This window comes from Gadus morhua, chromosome 7 (assembly GCF_902167405.1).
Source record: "Gadus morhua chromosome 7, gadMor3.0, whole genome shotgun sequence".
NCBI classification, from domain to species: Eukaryota; Metazoa; Chordata; class Actinopteri; order Gadiformes; family Gadidae; genus Gadus; species Gadus morhua.
In genome coordinates this window covers 28237654-28264079 of record NC_044054.1, presented here as the reverse complement: position 1 = coordinate 28264079, position 26426 = coordinate 28237654, and the positions used below count along the sequence as shown (strand labels likewise).

Sequence of the window (26426 nt, the reverse complement as noted above, 5' to 3'; positions counted from 1 at the left end):
TATTCAAATCAATGTCACCATATAATGTGAACGACCGTACGGGAATTATGAGATGGTTGTCTGATAACTGCGCCCCAACTCAACCGCAATCCACCACAATGAGCTTGGACCAAGAATGGCTCACGACACGCTTGTTTGTACGGTTCTTTATCAAATGAAATGTTTCTAAAGGCTTGGAAACACTTTACTTGAAGTGCATTTTGGTGTGTTTGGATCCCGGTAGTTGTCTCGGAAGTCATTGATCAACATGAGATAAGATTAGATAACGCTTTATTAATCTCGGCCACAGTCAAACAAGTTGATGGCGGCGTCCCATAATTTGAAAGCAACGGAGAAACTCCAAAAGAAGCGATAACCCCAAAAGAAGCACTTAGGAACGTGTGAACATGTCACAGAAACCCTGAGGTCACTCTGAAGCCATTCAAACCTTCGGAGGGATGATATGGTCTTGCAGGCTTGATATTTACCCTGATCAGTGTCAGTGTATGCACTAGTTGCATAACAAGAAAAATGGCTTTCTCATGGCTTTGGGGTTCTGCTTTTCTTTGACCGGGACGTTGTGGAGTGTATTAAATGTTAGTCAAGCAAGATCCTTCATATGTGGAGCCAATTTCGCTGAAGAGAAAAGAAATGTCAGACATTGCGACAACGTTTCTAAAACACTGTCAGCCTTGCTGGGTCTGGTGTGAAGTCTGAGTTCTGACGTGCGTGTTTTTGTGTACGTGCATGTGCGTGTGTGTGCATTGCAGGTCACTGAGGGAGTCACCGGTCGGAGGTCAGCTGGTTGTCATGCAGAGCGTCAAGTGTGTCGTCGTGGGCGACGGAGCGGTTGGGAAGACGTGTCTCCTCATCTCGTACACCACAGGAGCCTTTCCCAAAGAGTACATCCCCACAGTGTTCGACAACTACAGCAGCCAGGTCAGTGTGTGTGTGTGTGTGTGTGTGTGTGTGTGGGGGGGGGGGGGGGGGGGGTACAGTGTGTGGTGTTCGCACAAAGCTATTGGTTAAAGAACTGTATTTGTGCGTGCGTCAAGGCTAGGTAGCTGAGTATTTTCAACAAGGCCCTTTTTGGCCCAAATGTAATATGCTTTTCGTGCATTTTCTGATAATTTCCAGTGAATTACATAGTATAACACTTTATGTTACTGGGGGCATTGGGAAGCACCTGTCATTTCTAACCCTGGTGTCCGTGTGTGGTTTGTTTGGTCTGTATTTGTGCGTCTGTCTGTCTGTCTGTCTGTCTGTGTGTCTGTGTTTGCATGTGTGTGTGTGTGTGTGTGTGTGTGTGTGTGCTTGCGTCTGTGCTTGTGTGTGTGTGTGTGGTGTGTGTGTGTGTGTGTGTGTGTGTGCGTGTGCGTGTGCGTGTGCGTGTCCTTCCCGGGCTCCAGGTGACGATGGATGGCCGGACCATCAGCCTGAACCTGTGGGACACGGCCGGTCAGGAGGAGTACGACCGTCTGCGGACCCTCTCCTACCCCCAGACCCACGTCTTCATCATCTGCTTCTCCATCTCCAGCCCCGCCTCCTACGAGAACATCAAACACAAGTGGCACCCAGAGGTAAGTCGACCAATGGCTAACACAATAGCACTCAGCAAGTCCCGCCTTAAAACTCAGTCAGTGACCAACCATGTTGTGACAATGGTATGCTGTAGGAACATGACCATATATAGGTCTTGTTTTTATAGTCATCTTGTTAGCTATCCTGGTGTAACAAGTTCATATCTCTATGGTGAGTAGTGTCTACAAAGAGTAGGTGGTTGCTAGTCATTTTTTCCTCTTATTAGTTTATCCTTTCTCTTTAGTGTTAGCTGAGGGTTAGGGTTATCGCCCACTGGTTTTTGTAGCGAGCCAAACAAAAGCTGCATCCATGGTTGGTATCTTTATCGCGTCACGTTTGTTTGAATATCATTTGCAAATCACTAAATTATTCCACACCATTGGAAGAAACACAATCCATGTGCTTTATTCCTTTTGACGTAGAGTTCTATGAGTTCTCTTCACCCTTGGAAAGCCATGAAAAGAGTTTAGAGGCCTTCCTACTTGAAGTTGATGATCTCGCTTCAATGCCATCAGATTACAAAGAGAAAAAAAAGGCACATTCATGTGAAAAGAGGAATTCAATCTAAAAGAGGAAATGAAGTAAAGCGTAGAATGAAAAAGAAGAATGAGAACTTTGAACTTCTAACTTACTCCCACTTATGTTCTATAATTGCATATCAAAATGTAAACTTATCAAAATCTATTAACTGTCATAACGCCGACAATATTTAGACACCCCCATATTCTACATAAAATTATTGATCTCCTCACAGTGATTGCTCATCTCAATTTCGAAAGCAATAGTGTTAATATTAACGAAAACAATAATGACAATTTCTCTACGTAGGCCTACAAGCTTTGTTTTCAGGAAGCTACTCAAAACAATTTCTTGTGAAATAGTACATTTTAAACTTTAAGTATAGTAATCGCTGTTTCCGCAAAACATTTGGAGAATTTTTTTGTGCTAATGTTGCGGACCGCGAAGAAGTACTAACTCGTAATAAGAATATACAGAGCTATATTTATACAAAATATTAATATTAGATTATAAATAGTTGATATAATTAAACAATATGGGCGATAAGCATTAAACTGACCTAATAGTCTAGTGATCTTTTCCTAATGATGTTGTTGTTTACTAATGGTCTTCATGTTAATTAAGGTATTAATGTTTACATTATTTAATAGTGTAAGGGTTAAACACCAACCCTCACTCCAATATTAATGCCATGCAATGCTTATTACTTAGCTTTATCATAAAATATAAAAATCCTACATATTTATGAAAATATGCATAGATATTTATTTAACAGAAAAGTATCCATAGCTTTACAGGAGGTCAAGACACATTTCTTTCACAACTCGTGTCCATGCACCAGAGTGGCATGACGTGTGTGTGTGACTGTGTCCTCCTCCTCCTCCTCCTCCTCCTCCTCCTCCTCCTCCCTCCTCCTCCTCCAGGTGTCCCACCACTGTCCTGGCGTCCCGGTTCTCCTAGTGGGCACCAAGAGCGATCTCCGGAACGACACGGAGACCCTGCGGAAGCTGAAGGAGCAGAACCAGATGCCCGTCACCCAGCAGCAGGGCTCGGCGCTGGCCAAGCAGATCCACGCCGTGCGCTACCTGGAGTGCTCGGCGCTGAACCAGGACGGCATCAAGGAGGTGTTCGTGGACGCCGTGCGGGCCTTCCTCAACCCCCAGCCCACCGTCGCCAAGAGGCCCTGCGTTCTGCTCTGAGGCCCGGGTGGACTCGCTCACACGGAGCCGTCCCCGCAGACGCCGTGTACAGAGGCGCCGCATCCCATTAGGCATACCAGGCAACTGCCTGGGGCCCCTCAATTGTTTGGGGGCCCCGGGCCACGGGGGGGCCCCCCAGAGCCCAAAAAAAAAAAAAAAAAAAAATCGCTTCACCCCCCCCCCCCCCCGTCAACAATCGCTCCACCCGTCCCCCGTCCCGTCCCGTCCCCCCGTCCCGTCCCGTCAACAATCCTCTCCTAGGGCCCCACACTACCTAGAATCGCCCCTGGCCGTGTACCGTCAGAACCCCACCCCAACGCCACCCTACGCCCCTCTAACGAACTCTGGCTGAGCCACCGACCCAACCTGATCGGGACAGGAAGGGACAGTCAGATATAGATATATATATATACATATACATTTATTATTATTTTGTTTTGATTTTTAATCTCACCGAAATGTGGGAGGATGAAAGTGGTTCTTGGGTTTCCGATGTTTCAGATTCTTGTTGCGAAGAGGCCTTCTAAAGGGACCAGGTCAGCCTCACCCCCACTGATCTGTATGGGCTTTGTGTTTTTTGGTGGGTCTAATGCTAAGCAGGAGGGTCAGGAGGGGCAAGCACAGGGAAAGACCTGAGAGATAAACACTATTTACTGTTTTAAAATGGTACATAGAGTGCAAACTCAAGTTAGGTGAGGGGGGAAAGGATAGTAATATAATACGTTTGCATTGTAGTACATTAAGACAGAAAAATATTTGATATAAGAAACCAGGTGATTCCAAAGACCTCCTTGTCATTTCATTCAAATTATATCAGAGTGTGTGTCTTAGATCCTAACTGGACAGCACATGCTTTTTGTTGGTTTTCAAAGTTAATTGTACCTGTAAACTCCCCTATTACCATATGCTATTATGGACATCTCTCCACCAAAGTGTCAAAGATCATCTCCTCAATGCCTAACTTATTATTTTTTTATTCAACCAACCGACAAATCCCAATGGTGTCTGGAATCTTCAGTCAGCGCTGCTTTTTAGTAACCATTCAACTAGCTTTTAACTTTGTCGCTTTGAATCGGCGGAAGTGAAACCAGCTCATTTACCATTGACTGTGCTGACACAGAACTCTGGCCGATTACAACACAAGTTTCGAGTTAAGGAAGACACGTCCTAACTCTTAACTTCTTGGTTGGTCAGGGCTTATAGAATGACGTAAACGGTGTAGACTCTGCAACACACTGACATCGTAAATTGAGTTTGGTTGTTTTGTCGTTGTCATTTAGCAGAGGTCCCTGTTTATGCATTTAATGGGATTATCTCTTTAATATTATTTTAAAGATAGCCAATTCCATTCATATCACAGACACCCGTAAAGAATTAATTGCTTACTCTATCTTTGTACATAATTGAGACCAGTGTATGAGTTCCTGTTTCAGCCTACTTTGCAGCCAGCTACGCAAGTGGATGTATATGCAGTGCTACTGTTTACCCCTAAGAGTCTGCGTTCCAGGAAGTCCTCCTTCTGGAGTTTCCTTTGACGAGGCAGGGAGCCACTTCCTCCTCTCCCTCATTTCCTGTCAGGGGATGAGACATTCTGGAACACACAATTAGAATGGTAGGAACTGGTCTATTCGTGGCAACATGGCTGCCATAACGTTTTGATGTTTTTTTTATTGTTATAAGAAGCTACATTTTGTGAATTCTGCTTGTCATCATCTCAATATCCCTGTAACAAAAGTGATACATTCTTAATCTACCTAAAAACATTAAATGTAATCGTAATCAAATTCATATTCTATTTTCAGATTAAGGTTCATGTTTATTTTTAGTGTCTTAGGATCGGGTTCAAACAAAACGTTGATCAGGCTAGTAACTTCCCCACAAGGGTAACAAACTCCATGCAACAATGCTAGGACAGACAGACAGACAGAGATTGCAGTAAATATTATTCATGTTAGCATTTTCCCTATGCATAACAAATCTCAATTTCCTTTTCCCCGGGCCTCACCTTGTGGGATGTCTTCAGTGAATGTCCTTTATTTCGAATATTTATCAAGCTGTAATTTATGTCCTGTTTTATTTTTTTTATTACTTGTTGTGATTGAATATTGTTGTTTTTTGTGCAAATGTTCTGTTCATTCCTGTGCAATTAAATAAGAAGGCACACATTGTCCTGTGTCTGCCATATCACAAGAGGATATTGTGTTGCAATGGGTATTTTTCTGAAATACCTTAGAATAAGCCAAACTCTATTTCCTGAAATTGTCCAGTTGAGGTCTAACCAGGGACCTTTTTCTAAATGACCAAATGTCTAAGAAAAACTTGAAATTATACTAACATAAAGAACTGTTGTGTGGTTTGCATTTTTTTAATGCAATATTATGACCAAATGATATTAATAAAAAAGATTTTATTTATTTGTTAGATGATGGATTTTCATTTTTGCGGTTGGCCTGGTTTCCAACCTTTGTCAGACTAGACCAAACAAGCCCATAACATTGATTTTAAGTTAAACAAAGTTAATTTGGGGGTTTAATAACAAGCTTCAGACCAAATGCTTTGAGGGCAGAATAGAATAACATTAACCACATAATGTTAAAAAGGGACTGAATTCTGTGTGGATAAACAAATTATGTAGAAGAGGATGTTAGAGAAGCTGGCAAAGGGGAACTCGAGACCATGAGTATTCTTCAAAGTGTGACTCACGTCCTTTTGCAATACCGATTGATCTAAGTTCACACACCTACTAGAACAGGCAATATAGAAAAAATATTGTCCTACAAGCGACTTGGAAAATGCAAACCCATCACAAGTATGTAAAACAGGCTACCTTAAGAAAAAAGCACACACACTCCCCACAAACATATAGTATAAGGCACACATTAGAGGTACATTCCACAACATTTGTCCAAACCTGCCATTTACTACCTGTGGTATTTGCAAAGCTTTTCAAAAGGCATAGAGGTTACAGTATGTGCATCATATCTCAAATACTTGTTCATGCTGTTAATACATCAATGGAATAATATTGCATCCCTTTGGTTTTGAGTATGGCAATCCTCAGTCCTTCCCCGCGTCAGCGATTTCAGAATCAAACATAGGGGCAGGCCTTAGAGCAGCCAGCACAGCACAAACATTTGCCTATTTCATCATAGTATCATGACTTGACGAATTACTAGGATATTAAGCCATCATCTGAATAAAATATTTACATAACTATTTGCATTTCTAATATTATAAACAAATAGGATTGGGGGCTAAAATTGCAGCTAAATGTATTGTATACCTGCACAGTAGGTTAAGAAGGCACCTTAGTCAGGGGTTCATTTACAATGTAGCTCATCGATACAGCCAGAGAATGTTCACTCCCACACAGCAGTCTTTTGGTAAAACCATTATGGCACAGCAAATCAAGAATGATCTAGCCTTTGAGCTTGCACAGGGTATCTAGGTATACCTAATCAACTCAACTTAAACCCGATACCAGGGTGTATAGAAATGTGTTTTCTGATGAGGCTTACACAAATAAAAATAGTATTATACCATATAAAGCCTTTGCTTTTACTGAATGGTCCTCCAACAAAATAGGCTTTATTTGCTTTGATATGTTTACAATATAGTGCATATGATGGTGCAACCGGATAGTCTGGTTAAATATCGTAATTCAGTTCTCAAGTGTGTTTTAAATGTAAGGTAGAGTCGTATGAAAGTCAAACAAACTGCACCAAACACTTATTGATCCACTGTCCAAAACGACCTTCTCCCTGTAAAAAGGAGTTGAACTGGGAATTGTAGTTTCCACAAAGGAATCTTGGCCTTGCTGAAGCATTCCATCCTTAACGGACGCAACTAAAACACACCAACATCACATCCGAACATTACTTCATACGTTAAGAAAAGACTGAAAAGAAGGGGAAAGCCCCACTGGTCAGAGTGTCTGTATGTAGGATGTACAAACATGGTGCTGAACTATAACAGCTTTGATGACACCCAATGCCCAAAAACATTTTTTTACCCAAATATACTGATAGAATCAAAGCTTTGCATCTAGAAAACACATCAGTTTCATTTTTAACAAAGTCCTAGCTTGTAGAAAATCTCTGATTACAACGTTGGCATGTAAAAATTAGCTCCTTTACATTTCCATTCTGAAAGATAACAAATATAGAAAGCCGTCAGTCACTAAACGATAATACATTTTAAGCTCACATTTTGGTAGCTTATTGTTATGTTTTGGCCCTAGACACCACTGACCTTGAATATACTTGGTTATTAGGGCTGGGAATTGCCAGGTTCACAATTCAATTCAATTCGATTCTTTCGGGCTTGATTCGATTAGATTCGATGGTGATCCAATTGCTTCTATGCCGATTCAGTAATAAGTACAGATGACAAAAATACCTAAATATTTAGAATTAACCATTTCAAAATGAATTAACCATTTCATTGTCCTTTAACTAGCAGAAAGGGAATACACCATTGTATAGTATTGTTCCTGAGTTAAACTTGCAGCGTAAAATGCCCCATCTTAACCAGACCAGGGAGAGTCGCCTTCATAAGGCCTACGGCAGCAGAACAGAGCAGAACAGGTACAACAGCTCTTCATGCCACTGATGGACAGAGTGGAATCAGACGACTGTACAGCTGAAAGGTTTGGCTCATGGAACCAAAGTCTGGGTTCCAAAATCATGAGGATGAAAATTAAATGGGTGGTACCATTTAAATAAAGAAGTTATGTTTTGCATTTTGAATGTGTTGATGTGTGAAGATACAGCTTATTCAAGATAAATCTGAAGTAACTTGTTGAAGTTCCCCACAAACACGTGAACAAATCCATATCTGAAGTCAATACACAGACCTTCTTACATGCTGCTCACCTCCTATCATACTGCTGTCAGGTATACAGGCCTATCATGACATGGACAAATGTAAATGGGCATGTACATTTAGACATACTGGCTTCTAGATTACAATGACTGAGTATTTTTTGTTTTGTTTTTATGGAAATAATACATTAAAAAAAAATCTGAATCGAAATTGAATCGACAACAAATAAATTGCAGTGCATTGATGAATCGATATTTTTACCCAGCCCTATTGGTTATGCATTTATTATGTATCATTTGATTCAAGATCTAGAATATTTAACATCGTCCTTTGGATAGATACTTATTCAGGAGCCCAACTTTAACACCATTCCAACATGTTGACCACTATACAAAAGAGTGGAATGTGTGTTTATGTGTGCGCACGTGCGCTTAACGTTAATTTCGACCACGGCAAGGCCGAACATTGAAATGTTATGACCAATCCTGTGGCCAGTCAGTCGATGCTCTCAGAATGTCTGAACGTGGCTCTGACCGAGAACGAAGTGCTGAGTTCACAGCCGGTGCGAGTGACGTTCCTGCACAGTCAGGAGAGCGCCGGGTAGCATGTGACCTCGCTTGGCCGTGTGTGAGCAGTTTGTGCATGACAGCAAATTAGCTTCCCATCTTTCCATTAACCTCTATTACTTCCTCTGTGCGACTGGATAGACCGTCACTTAAGCTAAAAAAAAAAACTGTTGATGAGCAGGGGGTTTTAAACCAGCTGTTGAAAATGACACATCAGCCCTTTGTTGCCACATTTCATCAGACAGCATTTTCCCTTGGGGAAATACTAGTCCGAGTGTATAGAGCCCTCGGGCAAGGCACTACCGCAACACAGTCTATTTCTGCAGTCACAAACAAAATGTATGTATGTGCTATTTGGTAAATGTATACGCATGAACGTCCACAAAGAATCTGGTCAGATTTGCATGTTCTTAAGCAGACTACGGCGCGTGGTAGAGAACTAAAAACCTTATGTTCAGAAATGTCAATGATCATCGCGCATCGACAGCAGCCTCCCAGTCACCCCGAGAACCACTGCCGTTGCAACGCCGTCCCCCTGGCCTGCTCTAGCCCAAGACGTTAGTGTCCGTCAAGGTTCTCTTGAGGCACTGTGGGGGTGGCGGTGGGTGGAGCACTGTCCGGTTCAGTATCGCTTGTCCTCAGGACGCGTGGCCACCATCACCTCCTTGCTCCCAAAGTCCAAGAAGGCGGTCATATGGAAGGCCATGTTGGAGAGGACCACCATGTACTCACAAAGTGCAAACAGGGTGTAGACTGGAAGGAGAGGGAGACAGCAATGAGGACACACACAGTGTGGGGATCGGAGAGAAAGACCGATAAATACTAACAGGCAGAGGCCTGGGAACGAAGAGAAGCACTTTTAAAAATAAAAGCAGAAACTAAATACGACCAACGGGTCTGAACAGAAACTGCAGATTTCAACACATTTAGTCCGTTCCCTGAGCACACTTCCTCTAATGAGACTGTTATTTAAAGACATGTCTGCTAGTGATGGTGGCTTAGGTTCAGAAATCCCATCAGACGAGTCCACACAAGCAGAATGTTGGTACCTGGCATAGGTCCCCACCAAACAAGTTTTCCAAGTAACTTTTATGGAGGGCCAAAACCATTAGGAAAGAGCCAATGCACTGGTTGCGACTTACTTCCAGATTCACAGTACTTGTTGTGGCGGATGAAGAAGTATGCAGCAGCGATGCAACAGCTGATATTGAACATGAAGATGCGCAATTTCCATCGGTACGACGTCACTTCCTGAACGAGAGAGAGAATTTTATTTAAAACGAGATAAAATAAAAGGCACCCTTTGAATTCTAGGAACTACTCGCTATTGTCTCTGGGATGGGTGGAGAAAACTGCAGCTGTGCAGACAATTTATTGCTGGCCTATTTATTTACCGAAGTTAACAGTAGTAATGCTTAACCTCAAATCGTTCCAAACTATTTGAGCGGATTACCCGGCAATCTGGATAAATGGACCCTAGAATGGAACTTCATGAATGAGGAAGTTTCAGCTTTTTTCACACTAGTTACTACTATCAGAAGTCTACATGGTCAAAGATGGCTATTGTGCCTACAACAAAAACACTGAAAGTTCAGGGATATTGGGCCAAAGGGATTCCTAGGGTCAATCGGAAGTCGAAAGGCCTGAGCAGCTATCATGTTGCTTGGCAACGTGTCTGGATAAAGGGCAGAGTGTGAAGCTGGAGTTTGGACCCTAACCAGAGACAGTTAAGCACATTGGGGCGGTAGAATGTAGTGGCCCAAGTTTGGGCACAGATAGAACGACAAGTAGGGTCACAATTTGTTGTCTGCATTGCATCCAAGTGTTATCACTCTGAAGATGGATAATGAATTCAAACCTTAAGGTTAAGACAACGCTCTAAATGTCTTATGGATGCTATTGCCAGAAAGACACGCACACAAAAACATAAAAACAAATGGTAACCTCTGGGTGAATGCAGTGTCTCTTGATGACCTGCCACAGCCAGCAAGTGATGAGCATGTGCAGCTGAGAGCTGGCGATGAACACGATGAAGCCGTTTTTATGGACACCTGTGGCGACAGGGAAAGGTAAAAAAAGGAATGACGCAGTGCAAAACAACATGGAAATTGGCACTGTAGTCAATTAGAATATACTCCTTTTAACACATCAGTGTCGCGTCTAATGAGCGCTTTGACAACTTCTTTCATTCGGCTGCGAAGCGCTGCCTTAAATAAGGCGGACCAAAGCGTCAACTCAGCAATTTCACTCATAAAAGACGACATCCCTCTTTGTACATTAATTTGTTTTCAAAAGAAAAATGTTACACGACACTACAGTGACACTCCCTTCCTGTGAAGCAGCACATTTTCAGTGGAACAACAGTGGGGGGGGGGGGGGGGGGGTTTAGCAACAGCGAGTGCCGCCCCGGTGTTTGTGTACTGACTGTAGGTCTCGGTGGAGGCCACGTAGGTGAGCAACAGCAGGCCCGTGTTCTCCGCCAGGCCGCAGAGCAGCGCCAGGCCACTGAGCAGCAGCTCCAGCCGCCTCCTCGCAAAGCGCCCCCAGTAGAAGCTGAAGTAGGCGAGGGCCACGAGGTAGCGCGGCGCCGAGTGTAGGCCGATGCAGCAGCGCCAGATGTAACGCTCCGGCACCAGGCTGATGGACGCGCTGATGGACGGGAGGTAGTTTGGTACCTGTGGCCCGGCAACATGAACCGAGTGAGACAAACAGACCTCTTCCGTCCACTTTCACCTTCTAGCTCTCAATAAATCGGTTCCAAGTAGTAATGACGTGTGAAGAAGATACACAGCTTACATGACAGTGTGTATAGGTTGATTCCTCAAAGTGGTACAGTAGTGATAAGGCCAGGCAGGCTAACAAACCGGTCAGAGCCAGCAACACTGTGCCAACCGCAAAATGTGTGAATGGAAGCCGGATGAGTGGCTTGTCCTTATCCAGGCCACCATACGGCCCCTGCAGCATCCTGTAAATATCAACACAGCAGGTAGATGGCATAGATAACTAGGTCTTTAGCAGTTGGATTGGTATATGGATCATCCAGGCGATGATAGTTGCTGGTATTCATTCATAATTGCGGGTTTGTTTTGACGCCTACATACATTCACCAACCTATTAAAAGTCGAACCAGGAACTGAAGGAAAGTAAAAAAGAACCGATTACACACATTTTATCAGAGTTTATCAGAACTATTAGGAATTTAAATAGGGGAAAAACATATAGTGTGGAGTTTCTGGTGAAAGCAGAGTGGACGATTTATCCGAGAATACTCATACTCAATAATCTATTCTGAACAGATTTAAATCAACCACACGAAGCGTTGACATGACTATTAGACGGCCTATTTGAGATAAGCATTAGTAAAACTCAATCATAAGCGCATTATTATGTTGTTACATATTCAATTTTAAGTCGGTCGTGTAGGTATAGCCCTCGTCTCCTTATCCGCCAGTCACATCGAATATTAACCTGAAGAAAATCACCAGGCCCAAAACCATTAACAGGGTAGAAAAGCACTAATCCTTACATGGTTCGGGTTACATCTGCCAGGCGTACTGTTTTACACCCATTTGACAGAGATTGGCTGTATCACAGTCAGATGAGCTCATTGGTTTCGGCTTTTGGACAGGCCGATTGTCACTGCGCTGAAAAGGTGGTACCAGGCATAAACATTGTTGACACCAAAGCGTCTTCTAGATGTCCACGTTCCCTTGCTTGTTGACAACGACTGTGACTTGATTTATTATTAATAGTTTGATCCTAAACTCGTATGCACAACTCTGAAACAGGAACTATCGCTATGCATGTCGGCCATCGTTAGCCTGAGGGAATTGAACGCTAGCCTTCTTCCTTCCGTTTTCTTTGGCTATGAAACACCTGCCGACGCATTGCTGCCCCCTACTGTTTGTCTTCTTCTTATTTCACTTTTTTTTTAAAAGCAGACTGCGCATAAAGCAACCGCTACTTTATGGTAATATTACTGATAATAAAATGCAGGAAAATATATTATATTTAAGCTTCAAATACCTCTGTTAGAACTACTATCTCAAAAGGTTGAGAGTCACAGCCACAGAAGATGTATGTTTGTTACATGAGCTAATAAAAACAACCCTCCAAATCGTCATGCATGAAATGATCTTACAAGAACTTAAAGAACATAAACCGGAGAACTAGGTACAATCAGAGCATGTCTAATAGAAAGACGGCTCTGGTACAGCTCTGGTACAATCAACGCCAGCTCTGCTAAATAACAAACATCACGAAATCTCAACTGGCCAGGAGGTTTGAGTGACAGGTCTGGTGACCCTCCCTCCCTCCGAGTGGCGAAGTCACGCCTTTCCGGTAGAGCCACGGGATCTATGAGATCGACAAATATGAATGGGTTTCAATGGAGAGTAGTAATTATCTTCTGGTCACAGTCTTTACATGCCCCGGATAACAAATATGTTGTTTGTGGATTTCAATGATAATTTTTCATGGCAAGAGTTTGACCGTCGTCTCGCATGTTACGTCACGCTCCCTGCGAACAAGAGAGTCTGGCTGCAGACATCCACCCACACGAACTTCCGCTGCAGACATCCACGCACAGAAACATCCACCAGCACACCGGGAATCGGAAAATAAAATAAAAATCGGGCATAAATTAACGTAATAAATTAAGGGCATTAGAGATGAGGCTAATAATTATTTTAAATACAGCAACTCTGAACATGACCCGTGACCTGTTTAAGGTCTTTACATGTAAAATGTGTTGCCTTTTCAGAAACTCATAATATTAAATGGTAGTTGTACAATTGTCATTTGCAAGAACTCTTTTACCTGTATAAGTGAAAAGTTAATTGACTTAAGCATCTGAAAATGCTTAATTTCAACCCCTATATTGTTCCTCATTTGTCTAACAATAATGTTAATTATCAATTTATAACATCTCCTACAACTCCAATACCACAGGTTTAATTTTACTGTAGGAAATTTGTGCTCTGATTGTGATTCTGTATTGCACCACTGGAGGGCGCATGGGTTCTGTCTTTCCCTCTATTTCCCTCTATTGACACATTCATTTCAAACTCACTGCAAAGATACTTTACCACACAAAACACATTGTGGTTGTGTTAATTTTGATGACGGTCTGGATAGTCTTAATTATAGTCCAAAAATGGTCAGCTATTAATGCTAATGTCATCAATATGAAGAAACAATGGATACTGTGGTTGTGGTAGGCAGTTAAAATTGAGTTGAAGAGTAAAAGAAAAGCCTACAGCCCAGTTAACCAGCCTATCTAACATGTATTTAAAGCACAGAGTTAGATACTTTGGCCCTAGCAGCAGCCAATAATCAACAAAGGCAAAAAATACTTGGCAAATAAAAATGAGCAACATTTGTTGATACACTATGAGACAATCCTTACTTTGATTTAAATAAGCAGTATGAATTATGTCCTTTGGTGTGCAAATAATCATATCCAATGTTTATTTAGTGGCTGATTGGTTTATTTAAATTAAATATTGATAACATGCATTAAGGGGGGACCCATCGGCTGGTGCCTAATGCATACTGTCTCTAACATTACATGTATTGCCCTACAGTCAAAAGGCTTGGTAATTCTTACCATAAACAAAGCTTTAAATGGCATTTTATTGTTATGAAATCATAGAGAATCAAATGAAATAGGCAGACAATTAATACAATAATACATCTAATTAGTATTATAGTTGAAAAGCAGTTGTTTATGTTTGTGGGTACACTTTTTGCTTGACAGAATTACGTGGATTTTGGTAGTGGGTAGGCATTGAAGACATTGTGAACAGCGACCTATTGTCTCATATTCTGCGTTCAGTTAGGATATTGCATTTACACCTTTATTTTATAAGGCTTTTTGACTTACGGTTTCTCAATTATTTTACCCTACATTGTTTAAAATCAGTTAACTTCCAGAAACAATCCTGAAAATGTTATGACAAGTGTGAAACTAGCTTATTGGGCCATTTCATTCCTAATAAGAGGTGTTGTATCAAGATCGGTCTGATCATTTGATCCCGAAAGCCATAAATCAGACAACTAAGACACCTGGGGAGGGTAATGAGGAGAACGAACATAACAAACCAAATGATCTTGAAAGTGATCATATCTAGTTTCCCACTGAGGCCTTTCATTATCGTGTTCACCAGGGTAGATGACAGACTCAGGCTCAGCTGAATCATGTGCAACAGGACTGTCTTGGAAGCCTTATTGGCTGACATTGTCCAGTGGAGGCGGCCTTGGCCGCCACCATCACTCCCACGTAGGAAAGGATAATGATCAGGCCCACCGACACAAACTCAGCACAGACAAAACCACTCTCAAACTCAGAGAATATTTTCAACTGGAATAGGGTGCTCTTAGCGCAGTTAACGCCCATGAACTGACCAAAGGGTCTGGCATCAAGAGCCGTTAACATGATAACTCTGATCAACATGTTGGCAATGCTGATGGCCCACACCACGGCTATGGCCCCATATGTGGTGGGGACAGTGACGATGCAGGCGTACCTCAGAGGGAAACACACGGCCACATATCTCTCCAACGACATCACGGCCAGGCTGAACGGCGATGTGACAGTGGTAATTATGGTCGGTATAACAACTAGAAGGCACACTAAGCGTGTCATGAACACAAGGCCATAGGCCAGGAGAAGCATCAGCTGACTTAATGCCATCTGTAAGGTTTCAGCCAATAGGAGGTTGTAGAGCAGGAGGTAACGGGAGGTCTCACGGAACACAGGCTTGCTTCTCATTGTGTACAGCATCACACAGTTTATGTAGAGGAAGATGACGCATGGGATGATAGAGAAGACAACCCGATATCCCTCCAGGTACTCTCCGTTCCCTTCAGAGGGAGAAGAGTTCTGTTGCAGTTGGAATTGGTTCTGCATGGCCTTCTCTCAAGTCAGAATGTATCTGAAAGCAGAATGACATTATATACAAAGATTATTTTTAGAAAAACACACAGGGACATAACATCCTTGATCAATGTATTTGAAATTATTCTTTTTTTTTAATGTAATCGTGAAAAGCACTTATTCACCTTGCATCATGTTCGGAGGAAAGTCAACTAAACAAACCCATAATGCAGAATTACCAGAATACCAAAAAGGCTACAACAAAACAATCTCAGAGTTTGAGTGAACTTCTGGTTAAACTCCTGAGGACTCCTGAGTGAAGGCTCCTGAGTTTTTATAAATTGTACACCTCTTCATACATCAATTCATACATCATTAAGGACTGGAGCCCCACCCACCAGCATGTCCCTGCTTATGAAATAACAGTGCAACAAAAACAATTTTTTCATCGGTCTCTTGATAGGATAGCAGGTGACTCAAAATGCAGTGGTTAAAAGTTGTCCGTTCACAAATCTTTGATAAAATCAATATCATTCACTTTTTAATTGCCATGTGGTAGTTTTTGTATAAACGTGCTTGGTATTTGCTATCATTTACTACTGGGACGATTTGATTTTTTTTCGTCATGTTTGTATCTGGATAAATGTTTTTAGTCTAATCCCAACACAAATAACATGTTCCTTTGAATAAGTAACCATGTATCTGTAAAGGTTCTCCACCAAAGGCTAATCTGTTTGTGACAAAGAAAAACATAATTCTGCTATGAAGCATGGTCTGAGAGCAAGCATAATAACATTATTGTAATCAATTAATAATCTTTCCACCGTAGGCATATGATGGGAAAAGGCAAAGATTTGCACTTTTGTTGAGGGGAGGGGAGACACGTTTGTAGGGGGGGGCACGCTCGACAACGAGAGTTGTTTTTTTATTGAACGCTCGACAACGAGAGTTGGTTTTTATTGAACGTGACTTCAACACGGAACAGCTGCACGAAACGATGGTCACGTCACTCTCGGTGACGGTGTCGACAATAATGAACACACGAACAATGTTAATAGAACAACACACAACCACATAACATCCCGAACCATTAACCCCACTTAATCCTAACAACAAAACAAGTTAACAAAAGCCCCATTTGTCAACTGAGAACCACAATTCCCAGAATCCCCGCGGCTCCGGAACACGGAGTAGTTTATATTAATCTTTATTATCTGAATGGGAAATGCAATATTTTAGGACCGATTCACCGTTTAAACGTGTTTCTAATAACATTTCTAGCGAGAAATATACTTTTTATTTGCATAATCTTCAGTCAGTGATTGTGTCTGATCTTTAGTTTTATAGTTATTAGGATTTGATCGGCTCGCTCGCATGTTTCAACGACGTCAGGTTGCTTTCGCGAAACTAGCAGCTCACGTGCTTCCTGCGTTTGTGTTATTAAACTGTTACTTTATGTAACTTTAATGATATCATCTTGTTAGAAACACGTATATGAGAGCCAACCCAGTCGCCAAAAGGAAACCTACGTTGACAGTGTACGTTTCGTGAACACTGGATTACGTCGCATTTCAACATAAAATAGCGTGTTATACACACACACACACGCACGCACACGCACAGACACACTTTATGTAACTTTTAATGATATAATCTTGTTAGAAACACGTATATCTGAGAGCCAACCCAGTCGCCAAAAGGAAACCTACGTTGACAGTGTACGTTTCGTGAACACTGGATTACGTCGCATTTCAACATAAAATAGCGTGTTATACACACACACACACACACACACGCACGCACACGCACAGACACACAGACACAAGCACACACAAGCACCACACGCACGCACAGACACACAGACACAGACACACAAACGCACACACGCACACGGTGCATTTCGCTGCTAAAACAACAACAAAAAAATATTCCCTCAAATATTATTACTTTCAAAACGTTGGCCAAAATGGCCAATAATATCATTTTTATTTGGATGCTTCTAGGACATTTTGGGTGGATTTGAACGGTATGTGGGGGGCACGTTTTTTGCAGGACCTGGCAACCCTGCGCTGTTGCCCGAGATCTGGATCCATCCCGGCGTGGTGCCGTCTCCTTTTGACCCCAGACTTCTGGGGGAATAGCTGAATCAATATAATGCGAAATTCAACATAAAATAGCGTGTTATACACACACACACACGCACGCACACGCACAGACACACTTTATGTAACTTTTAATGATATAATCTTGTTAGAAACACGTATATCTGAGAGCCAACCCAGTCGCCAAAAGGAAACCTACGTTGACAGTGTACGTTTCGTGAACACTGGATTACGTCGCATTTCAACATAAAATAGCGTGTTATACACACACACACACACACACGCACGCACACGCACAGACACACAGACACAAGCACACACAAGCACACCCACGCACGCACAGACACAGACACAGACACACAAACGCACACACGCACACGGTGCATTTCGCTGCTAAAACAACAACAAAAAATATTCCCTCAAATATTATTACTTTCAAAACGTTGGCCAAATGGCCAATAATATCTTTTTTTCATAAAATATTTTTTTGTTGTTTTAGCAGCGAAATGCACCGTGTGCGTGTGTGCGTGTGTGCGTGTGTGCGTGTGTGTGTGTGTGTGTGTGTGTGTGTGTGTGGTGTGTGTGTGTGTGTTGTGTGTCTGTGCGTGCGTGTGTGTGCTTGTGTGTGCTTGTATCTGTGTGTCTGTGCGTGTGCGTGGTGTGTGTGTGTGTATAACACGCTATTTTATGTTGAAATGCGACGTAATCCAGTGTTCACGAAACGTACACTGTCAACGTAGGTATGCTTTGGCGACTGGGTTGGCTCTCAGATATACGTGTTTCTAACAAGATGATATCATTAAAAGTTACATAAAGTAACAGTTTAATAACACAAACGCAGAAAGCACGTGAGCTGCTAGTTTAGCGAAAGCAACCTGACGTCGTTGAAACATGCGAGCGAGCCGATCAAATCCTAATAACTATAAAACTAAAGATCAGACACAATCACTGACTGAAGATTATGCAAGTAAAAAGTATATTTCTCGCTAGAAATGTTATTAGAAACACGTTTAACGGTGAATCGGTCCTAAAATATTGCATTTCCCATTCAGATAATAAAGATTAATAAAGATCATACACATTCACTGACTGAAGATTATGTAAGGAAAATGTACATTTCTCGCTAGAAATGTCATTAGAAACGCGTTTAATGGTGTATCTGTCCTAAAATATTGCATTTCCCATTCAGATAATAAAGATTAATATAAGCTACGCCGTGTTCCGGAGCCGCGGGGGATTCTGGGAATTGGGGTTCTCAGTTGACAAATGGGGCTTTTGTTAACTTGTTTTGTTGTTAGGATTAAGTGGGGTTAATGGGTTCGGGATGTTATGTGGTTGTGTGTTGTTCTATTAACATTGTTCGTGTGTTCATTATTGTCGACACCGTCACCGAGAGTGACGTGACCATCGTTTCGCGCAGCTGTTCCGTGTTGAAGTCTCGTTCAATAAAAACCAACTCTCGTTGTCGAGCGTTCAATAAAAACCAACTCTCGTTGTCGCCCCCCCCCCCCCCCCCCCCCCCCCCCCCCCCCCCTTCAACTAACGTGTCCCCCCCCCCCCCCCCCCCCCCCCATTCAATCCCCCCCCCCACCTCAACAAACGTGCTCCCCCCCCCCCCCCCCCCCCCCCCCCCCCCCCCCCCCCCCCCCCCCCCCCCCTAAACAATGTGTCCACTGCCGCGAAAGCCGTGAAACCCAAACCCCGAAACCCGCCTCCACAGCGGCACACGTGGATACTGTAGGTATAACACGCTATTTAACGTCCACGGGTACGTTTCCAGTGTTCATGGAAACGTACACCGTGGACGTTTTCTTGGCGACTGGGTTGCATGGAGGTATCAGGGACAGTTAGGGCCATCTTTCCCAGAAGTAGTCAAGATACATAGCAGCCTTAGTAATATAGTAAACAAACACAACGATAGATTTCTATATTCCGACAATATAAAAAAAATAACTATAAGTGTTTTGGTACAATGAAATCGTTTAAAGGCAATATTTTAAATTGCAAAGCCTGCTTTGATTGTATAAAAAGTTGGCATTCATTTTGAATGTAATTAATTAAATGTAAATATTTCTAAACATCTCATGCTCCTTTATATACCATTAGTGGTTAACCTGTTCCTACTACACACCTCCATCTCCTTCCATTGGCAGTTGTGGTAAAACCTTTTTGTGATACTTAAAGGAAACACATTTCATTTGGTTGTCTGTTGTCTGTCTAGTAGACATTTACATCCATTCCCTCAATAACAGAAACACATGTTCAACATGTAAATATTAACTCAAGACCTTTATTTACTGATAGGCAAGCATTGTAACATTCTATATGTTCAAAACGACTTAGAAGGGGACTGGGTTACACAACATGAACATGCAGCCTTACCTCCAGCAGAGGGTGAAGAAGCTCTAACGCCTTGGGTATAAAAGTTGAGATTGCAGTTTCTAATCAAACATTTCAAGAATGTACTTTCACATGGTTCTTGTGATCTTAATTTAAGAAGCACCTTAAGGTATGTCTTTGTTTGGATGCAATTGTATATGCACTTGACTACCAAAAAAATACAAATATACTAAAATATTCTATAAGAAACAGGAATACATTTTACTGAAGTAAAGGCCTATGTACTTGTTTCCTGTCAGATGCATTCATACAAGAATAAGGTTAGTGTATTCTGAGTTTTGGTTTGAGTTGCTGGAATTGGAGAAGTGAAGCAAAAGTAGTTACTTTAAATTACTTTCTTTATTTAACACCTTAAAACCGAAAAAATGTGCAGAGAATTTATTAAGTGATTATAGTTTACATTTTATGTTGTGTTCCGTAGCATAATTAATTTCATTGTTAGCAGGTGAAGGGTCGCTTATTGATTAATATGAGTGGATAACTTGGATATTTAGCATTTTAATTCCTAGTCTGAGGTGTCGTAATAAGATCGGTCTGATAATTTGATCCTCAGGCCGTATATCAGACAACTAAGACACCTGGGGAGGATGATGAGGCAAACGACAGAAAAAAACGAAGATGCCTGAAAGTGATCACATCTATTTCCCATGGAGGCCTGTCAGTATCGTGCTTACCAAGGAAGACGACAGACTCAGGCCCAGCTGAATCATGTGTGCAACAGGACTGTCTTGGAAGCCTTTGGCTGACAATCTGTCAGTGGAGGCGGCCTTGGCCGCCACCATCACTCCCACGTAGGAAAGGATAATTATCAGGCCCACCGACAGAAACTCAGCACAGACAAAACCACTCTCAAACTCAGAGAATATTTTCAACTGGAATATGGGGTTTTTACTGCAGGGAATGTCCATGAACTGACCAAAGGGTCTGGAATCAAGAGTCGTTAACATGATAACTCTGATCAACATGTTAGCGTAGCTGATGGCCCACACCACGGCTATGGCCCCATATGTGGTGGGGACCGTGACGATGCTGGCGTACCTCAGAGGGAAACACACGGCCACATATCTCTCCAACGACATCACGGCCAGGCTGAACGGCGATGTGATAGTGGTAATTATCGTGGGTATAAGGACTAGTAGGCACATTAAGCGTGTCATGAACCCAAGCCAACGTAGAAGAGACATCATCTGAGCCAATGCCATTTGTAAGGTTTCAGCCAATAGGAGGTTGTAGAGCAGGAGGTAACGGGAGGTCTCACGGAACACAGGCTTGCTTCTCAGTGTGTACAGCATCACACAGTTTATGTAGAGAAAGATGACGCATGGGATGATAGAGAAGACAACCCGATATCCCTCCAGGTACTCTCCGTTCCCTTCAGAGGGAGAAGAGTTCTGTTGCAGTTGGAATTGGTTCTGCATGGCCTTCTCTCAAGTCAGAATGTATCTGAAAGCAGAATGACATTATATACAAAGATTATGTTTAGAAAAACACACAGGGACATAACATCCTTGATCAATGTATTTGAAATTATTCTTTTTTTTTAATGTAATCGTGAAAAGCACTTATTCACCTTGCATCATGTTCGGAGGAAAGTCAACTAAACAAACCCATAATGCAGAATTACCAGAATACCAAAAAGGCTACAACAAAACAATCTCAGAGTTTGAGTGAACTTCTGGTTAAACTCCTGAGGACTCCTGAGTGAAGGCTCCTGAGTTTTTTATAAATTGTACACCTCTTCATACATCAATTCATACATCATTAAGGACTGGAGCCCCACCCACCAGCATGTCCCTGCTTATGAAATAACAGTGCAACAAAAACAATTTTTTCATCGGTCTCTTGACAGGATAGCAGGTGACTCAAAATGCAGTGGTTAAAAGTTGTCCGTTCACAAATCTTTGATAAAATCAATATCATTCACTTTTTAATTGCCATGTGGTAGTTTTTGTATAAACGTGCTTGGTATTTGCTATTCATTTACTACTGGGACGATTTGATTTTTTTTCGTCATGTTTGTATCTGGATAAATGTTTTTAGTCTAATCCCAACACAAATAAAATGTTCCTTTGAATAAGAACCATGTATCTTTAAAGGTTCTCCACCAAAGGCTAATCTGTTTGTGACAAAGAAAAAACATAATTCTGCTATGAAGCATGGACTGAGAGCAAGCATAATAACATTATTGTAATCAATTAATAATCTTTCCACCGTAGGCATATGATGGGAAAAGGCAAAGATTTGCATCTTTTTTTGTCCTGTTCATCTCTCTCATCTCCATCTCTCATCGTCATCCGCTTATCCGGGGTCAGGTCGCGGGGGGGAGCAGCTCAAGCAGGGGGCCCCAGACTTCCCTTTCCCGGGCCACATTGACCAGCTCTGAGGGGGGATCCCGAGGCGTACCCAGGCCAGTGTTGAGATATAATCTCTCCACCTAGTCCTGGGTCTTCCCGAGGTCTCGTCCACTGGACGTGCCTGAAACACCTCCCAAGGGAGGCGCCAGTGGGCATCCTTGCCAGATGCCCGAACCACCTCAGCTGATCCTTTCTAAGTAAAGGAGCAGCAGCGGCTCTAATCCGAGTTCCTCACGGATGGCTGAGCTTCTCACCCTATCCCTAAGGGAGACGCCAGCCACCCTTCTGAGAAAAAACTCATCTCGGCCGCTTGTACCCGCGATCTCGCCTTTCGCTCATCACCCAACCCTCATGACCATAGGTGAGGATAGGAACGAAGATCGACCGGTAGATCGAGAGCTTTGCCTTGCGGCTCAGCTCTCTTTTCGTAACAACGGTGCGGTAAAGCATACGCAATTCCGCCCCCGCTGCTCCGATTCTCCGGCCAATCTCACGCTCCATAGTACCCTCACTCTCGCGAACAAGACCCCGAGGTACTTGAACTCCTTCACTTGGGCTAAGGACTCATTTCCTACCCGGAGTAAGCAATCCACCGGTTTCCTGCTAGGAGTCATGGCCTCAGATTTAGCAGTGCTGATCCTCATCCCAGCCGCTTCACACTCGGCCGCCAGCCGATCCAGTGAGTGCTGAAGGTCACAGGCCGATGATCCAATGAGGACCACATCCTCTGCAAAAAAGCAGTGACGAGATCCTCAGACCACCGAACTGCAACCCCTCCGCACCACGACTACGCCTCGATATCCTGTCCATGTATATCACAAACAGGATTGGTGACAAGGCGCAGCCCTGGCGGAGACCAGCACCCACTGAGAACGAAAATGACTGGCTGCCGAGGACGCGAACACAGCTCTCGATTTGGGAGTACAGAGATTGGATTGCCTGAGGAGAGACCCCCTTACCCCATACTCCCGCAGCACCTCCCACAGTTTCTCCCGCGGGACCGGTCAACGCCTTCTCCAGATCCACAAAAACACATGTAGACCGGAGGGCATACTCCCAGGCCCCCTCCAGGATCCTTGCGAGAGTGAAGAGCTGGTCCGTAGTTCCACGTCCGGGGCGAAAACCGCATTGTCCTCTTCAATCTGAGGTTCGACGATCGAGACCCGAACCTCCTTTCCAGCACCTTGGAGTAGACTTTACCAGGGAGGCTGAGAAGTGTGATACCCGGTAATTGGCACACACTCTCTGGTCCCCCTTTTTGAACAGGGGAACCACCACCCCGGTTTGCCACTCCTTTGGCACTGTATCCGACTCACGCGATGTTGAATAGGTGTGTCAACCATGACAGCCCTCATCACCCAGAGCCTTTAGCATTTCTGGCGGATCTCATCTATCCTGGGGGCTTTGCCACTGGGGAGATGTTTGAATACCTCAGTGACCTCCACCAGGGAAATTGACGACGAAACACAATCAACCTCGAGCTCTGCCTCCAACATAGAGGGCGAGTTATTCGGATTCAGGAGTTCCTCAAAGTGTTCCTTCCAACGTCCGACAACCTCCTCAGTTGAGGTCAACAGAGTCCCATCCTTACTGTACACAGCTTGGATGGTTCCCTGTTTCCCCCTCCTGAGGTGCCGGATAGTCTTCCAGAAACACTTTGGTGCCAACCGAAAGTCCTTCTCAGTGGCCTCTCCGAACTTCTCCCACCCCGCTGCTTAGCCTCCGACACGGCAGCAGCTGCAGCCCTTCGAGCCTGTCGGTACCCTGCAACCGAGTCAGGAGACCCCCAGGATATCATATCCCGGAAGGCCTCCTTCTTCAATCGGATGGCTGCCCTGACCACCGGTGTCCACCACGGTGTCCGAGGGTTACCGCCCCTTGAGGAGCCTAAGACCCTGAGGCCACAGCTAGCCACCGCAGCTTCAGCAATGGAGGCTTTGAACACCGCCCACTCCGGCTCAATGCCCCCAACCTCCACAGGAATGCCAGAAAAACTCCGCCGGAGGTGTGAATTGAAGATACCTAGGACAGGGGCCTCCTCCAGACGTTCCCAATTCACCCGCACTACTCGTTTGGGCTTACCAGGTCTATCCGGAAATTCCCCCATTCCCTGATCCAACTCACCACCAGATGGTGGTCGGTTGACAGTTCCGCCCCTCTCTTAACCCGAGTGTCCAAAACATGCGGCCTCAGATCAGATGACACGATCACGAAATCGATCATGGATCATCGGCCTAGGGTACTCTGGTACCAGGTACACTTATGAGCACCCTTATGTTCGAACATGGTGTTTGTTATGGATAATCCATGACTAGCACAGAAGTCCAATAACAAACGACCGCTCGGGTTTAGATCAGGGAGGCCGTTCCTCCCCACCACGCCTCTCCAGGTGTCTCCATCGTTGCCCACGTGGGCGTTGAAGTCTCCGAGCAGAACTACGGAGTCCCCTACTGGAGCCCCATACAGGACTCCATTCAGGGTCTCCAAGAAGGCCAAGTACTCTGAACTGCTGTTTGGTGCATACGCACAAACAACAGTCAGAGTTTTCCCCCCTACAACCCTTAGGCGCAGGGAGGCGACCCTCTCGTCTACCGGGGTAAACTCCAACGCTCAGCCGGGGATTTATGAGTATCCCCACACCCGCCCGGCGCCTCCGGCAACTCCGGAGAAGAGTAGAGTCCAACCCTTATCCAGGAGTACGGTACCAGAGCTGAGACTGTGCGTGGAGGTAAGCCCCACCAGATCTAACTGATAGCGCTGCACCTTCCTCACAAGCTCCGGTTCCTTTCCCCACAGCGAGGTGACGTTCCACGTCCCCAGAGCCAGCTTCTGGCGCCCGGGTCTGGTCCGTCGAGACCCCTGACCTTCGCTGCCACCCATGTGGCTGCGCACCCGACCCCAACGGGTCTTCCCACAAGTGGTGGGCCCATGGGATGAAGAGAGGGGGGGTGCCACGTAGTTTGTTCGGGCTGTGCCCGACCGGGCTCCGTGGCAAACCCGACAAACCCGGCAGACCACTCTGCCATGAGAGACCCTACCAGGAGCACGAGGCTCCAGACAACACAGCCCTCAGGTTCACAGGGACACGCAAACCTCTCCACCACGATAAGGTGACGGTTCTATTTGGAGTTTGACGCATGGTAATAAAGAAGAACCTATCTACTGTTTGAAAGATTAGCTGGGTGACTAAATGCATTCATAATTTCTGCTTAATGGAAGCATTGCTTCATACTGTGTGCATGCTGATACATTTGAAAAGTTCCAATCTGAATTTATTTTGATGTGACAGAGCTGGAAATGAAAAAATACTAAATACAACTTTTGACATTAAGGTACTATTTCATGTCTTGTCTTAATTTGAGATTCATGACATCGATCCCATATTTTGAACTCAGTTTGTGGTGCCATTGACTCTCGCCAAGTTGTGAACAAATGGAATTCATTAGCTGTGTGTGTTATGGCCATTCTGTCATGTTCTGTCGGTTTCCTTGTCTTGTTTTGGTGTGTTACATGTTTTACTTTGGTATCAGTCTTGTTTCTCCCCATGTCAGGTTTCCCTCCTGCGTGATTACTGCTCCCTCCCCTAATGTGTTTCAGCTGTTACACGTTGCGTGCCCTGTGTGTGTTTGGTATTTAAGCCCTTGTCTTTCCTTTGCTTCTTGTCTGATCATTTTAGTTTGTGCTGAGTGTGTCCTACCTGTGTTCCCTGCGTCACCCGTGTTCCTTGCCTTTTGAGTTAATAAATTATCCTTTTACCTGAACTGTCTGCGATTGGGTCCTACCTGCCTGCCTGCCACCCGCTAACCGTGACACATTCAGCGTTCTATGTATGATCAGGACTTTGGATGAGGTTCATGGAGGTATCAGGGACAGTTAGGGCCATTTTTCCCAGAAGTAGTCAAGATACATAGCAGCCTTAGTAATATAGTAAACAAACACAACAATAGATTTCTATATTCCGACAACATAAAAAAATAACTATAAGTGTTTTGGTACAATGAAATCCTTTAAAGGCAATATTTTAA

General features: G+C 43.7%; 2 protein-coding genes and 1 pseudogene across 2 annotated transcripts in view; 1 reads left to right on the top strand and 2 right to left on the bottom strand.

Moving 5' to 3' along the window:
• Positions 1-3400, top strand: part of rhogb (ras homolog family member Gb) — a 6948-nt gene extending 3548 nt beyond the window's left edge. Inside the window, exons 2-4 of the mRNA XM_030360400.1 lie at positions 750-918; positions 1389-1559; positions 3003-3400. Coding sequence (XP_030216260.1) covers positions 790-918; positions 1389-1559; positions 3003-3278 — 576 coding nt within the window. The 5' untranslated portion in view covers positions 750-789 and the 3' untranslated portion in view covers positions 3279-3400. The remainder of the gene's footprint in view (positions 1-749; positions 919-1388; positions 1560-3002) is intronic.
• Positions 3401-7705: 4305 nt separating this feature from the next.
• pgap2 (post-GPI attachment to proteins 2) lies at positions 7706-12527 on the bottom strand. Its single transcript, XM_030360397.1, has 6 exons — positions 12195-12527; positions 11465-11633; positions 11094-11343; positions 10613-10719; positions 9811-9919; positions 7706-9421 (listed from the first exon to the last, which is right to left on the bottom strand). Coding segments are annotated over exons 1-6 (768 nt in total). The 5' UTR covers positions 12197-12527; the 3' UTR covers positions 7706-9290.
• A 1883-nt stretch (positions 12528-14410) lies between these two features.
• On the bottom strand, positions 14411-15600 carry LOC115546704 (odorant receptor 131-2-like; annotated as a pseudogene).
• Between the last annotated feature and the right edge of the window lie 10826 nt (positions 15601-26426).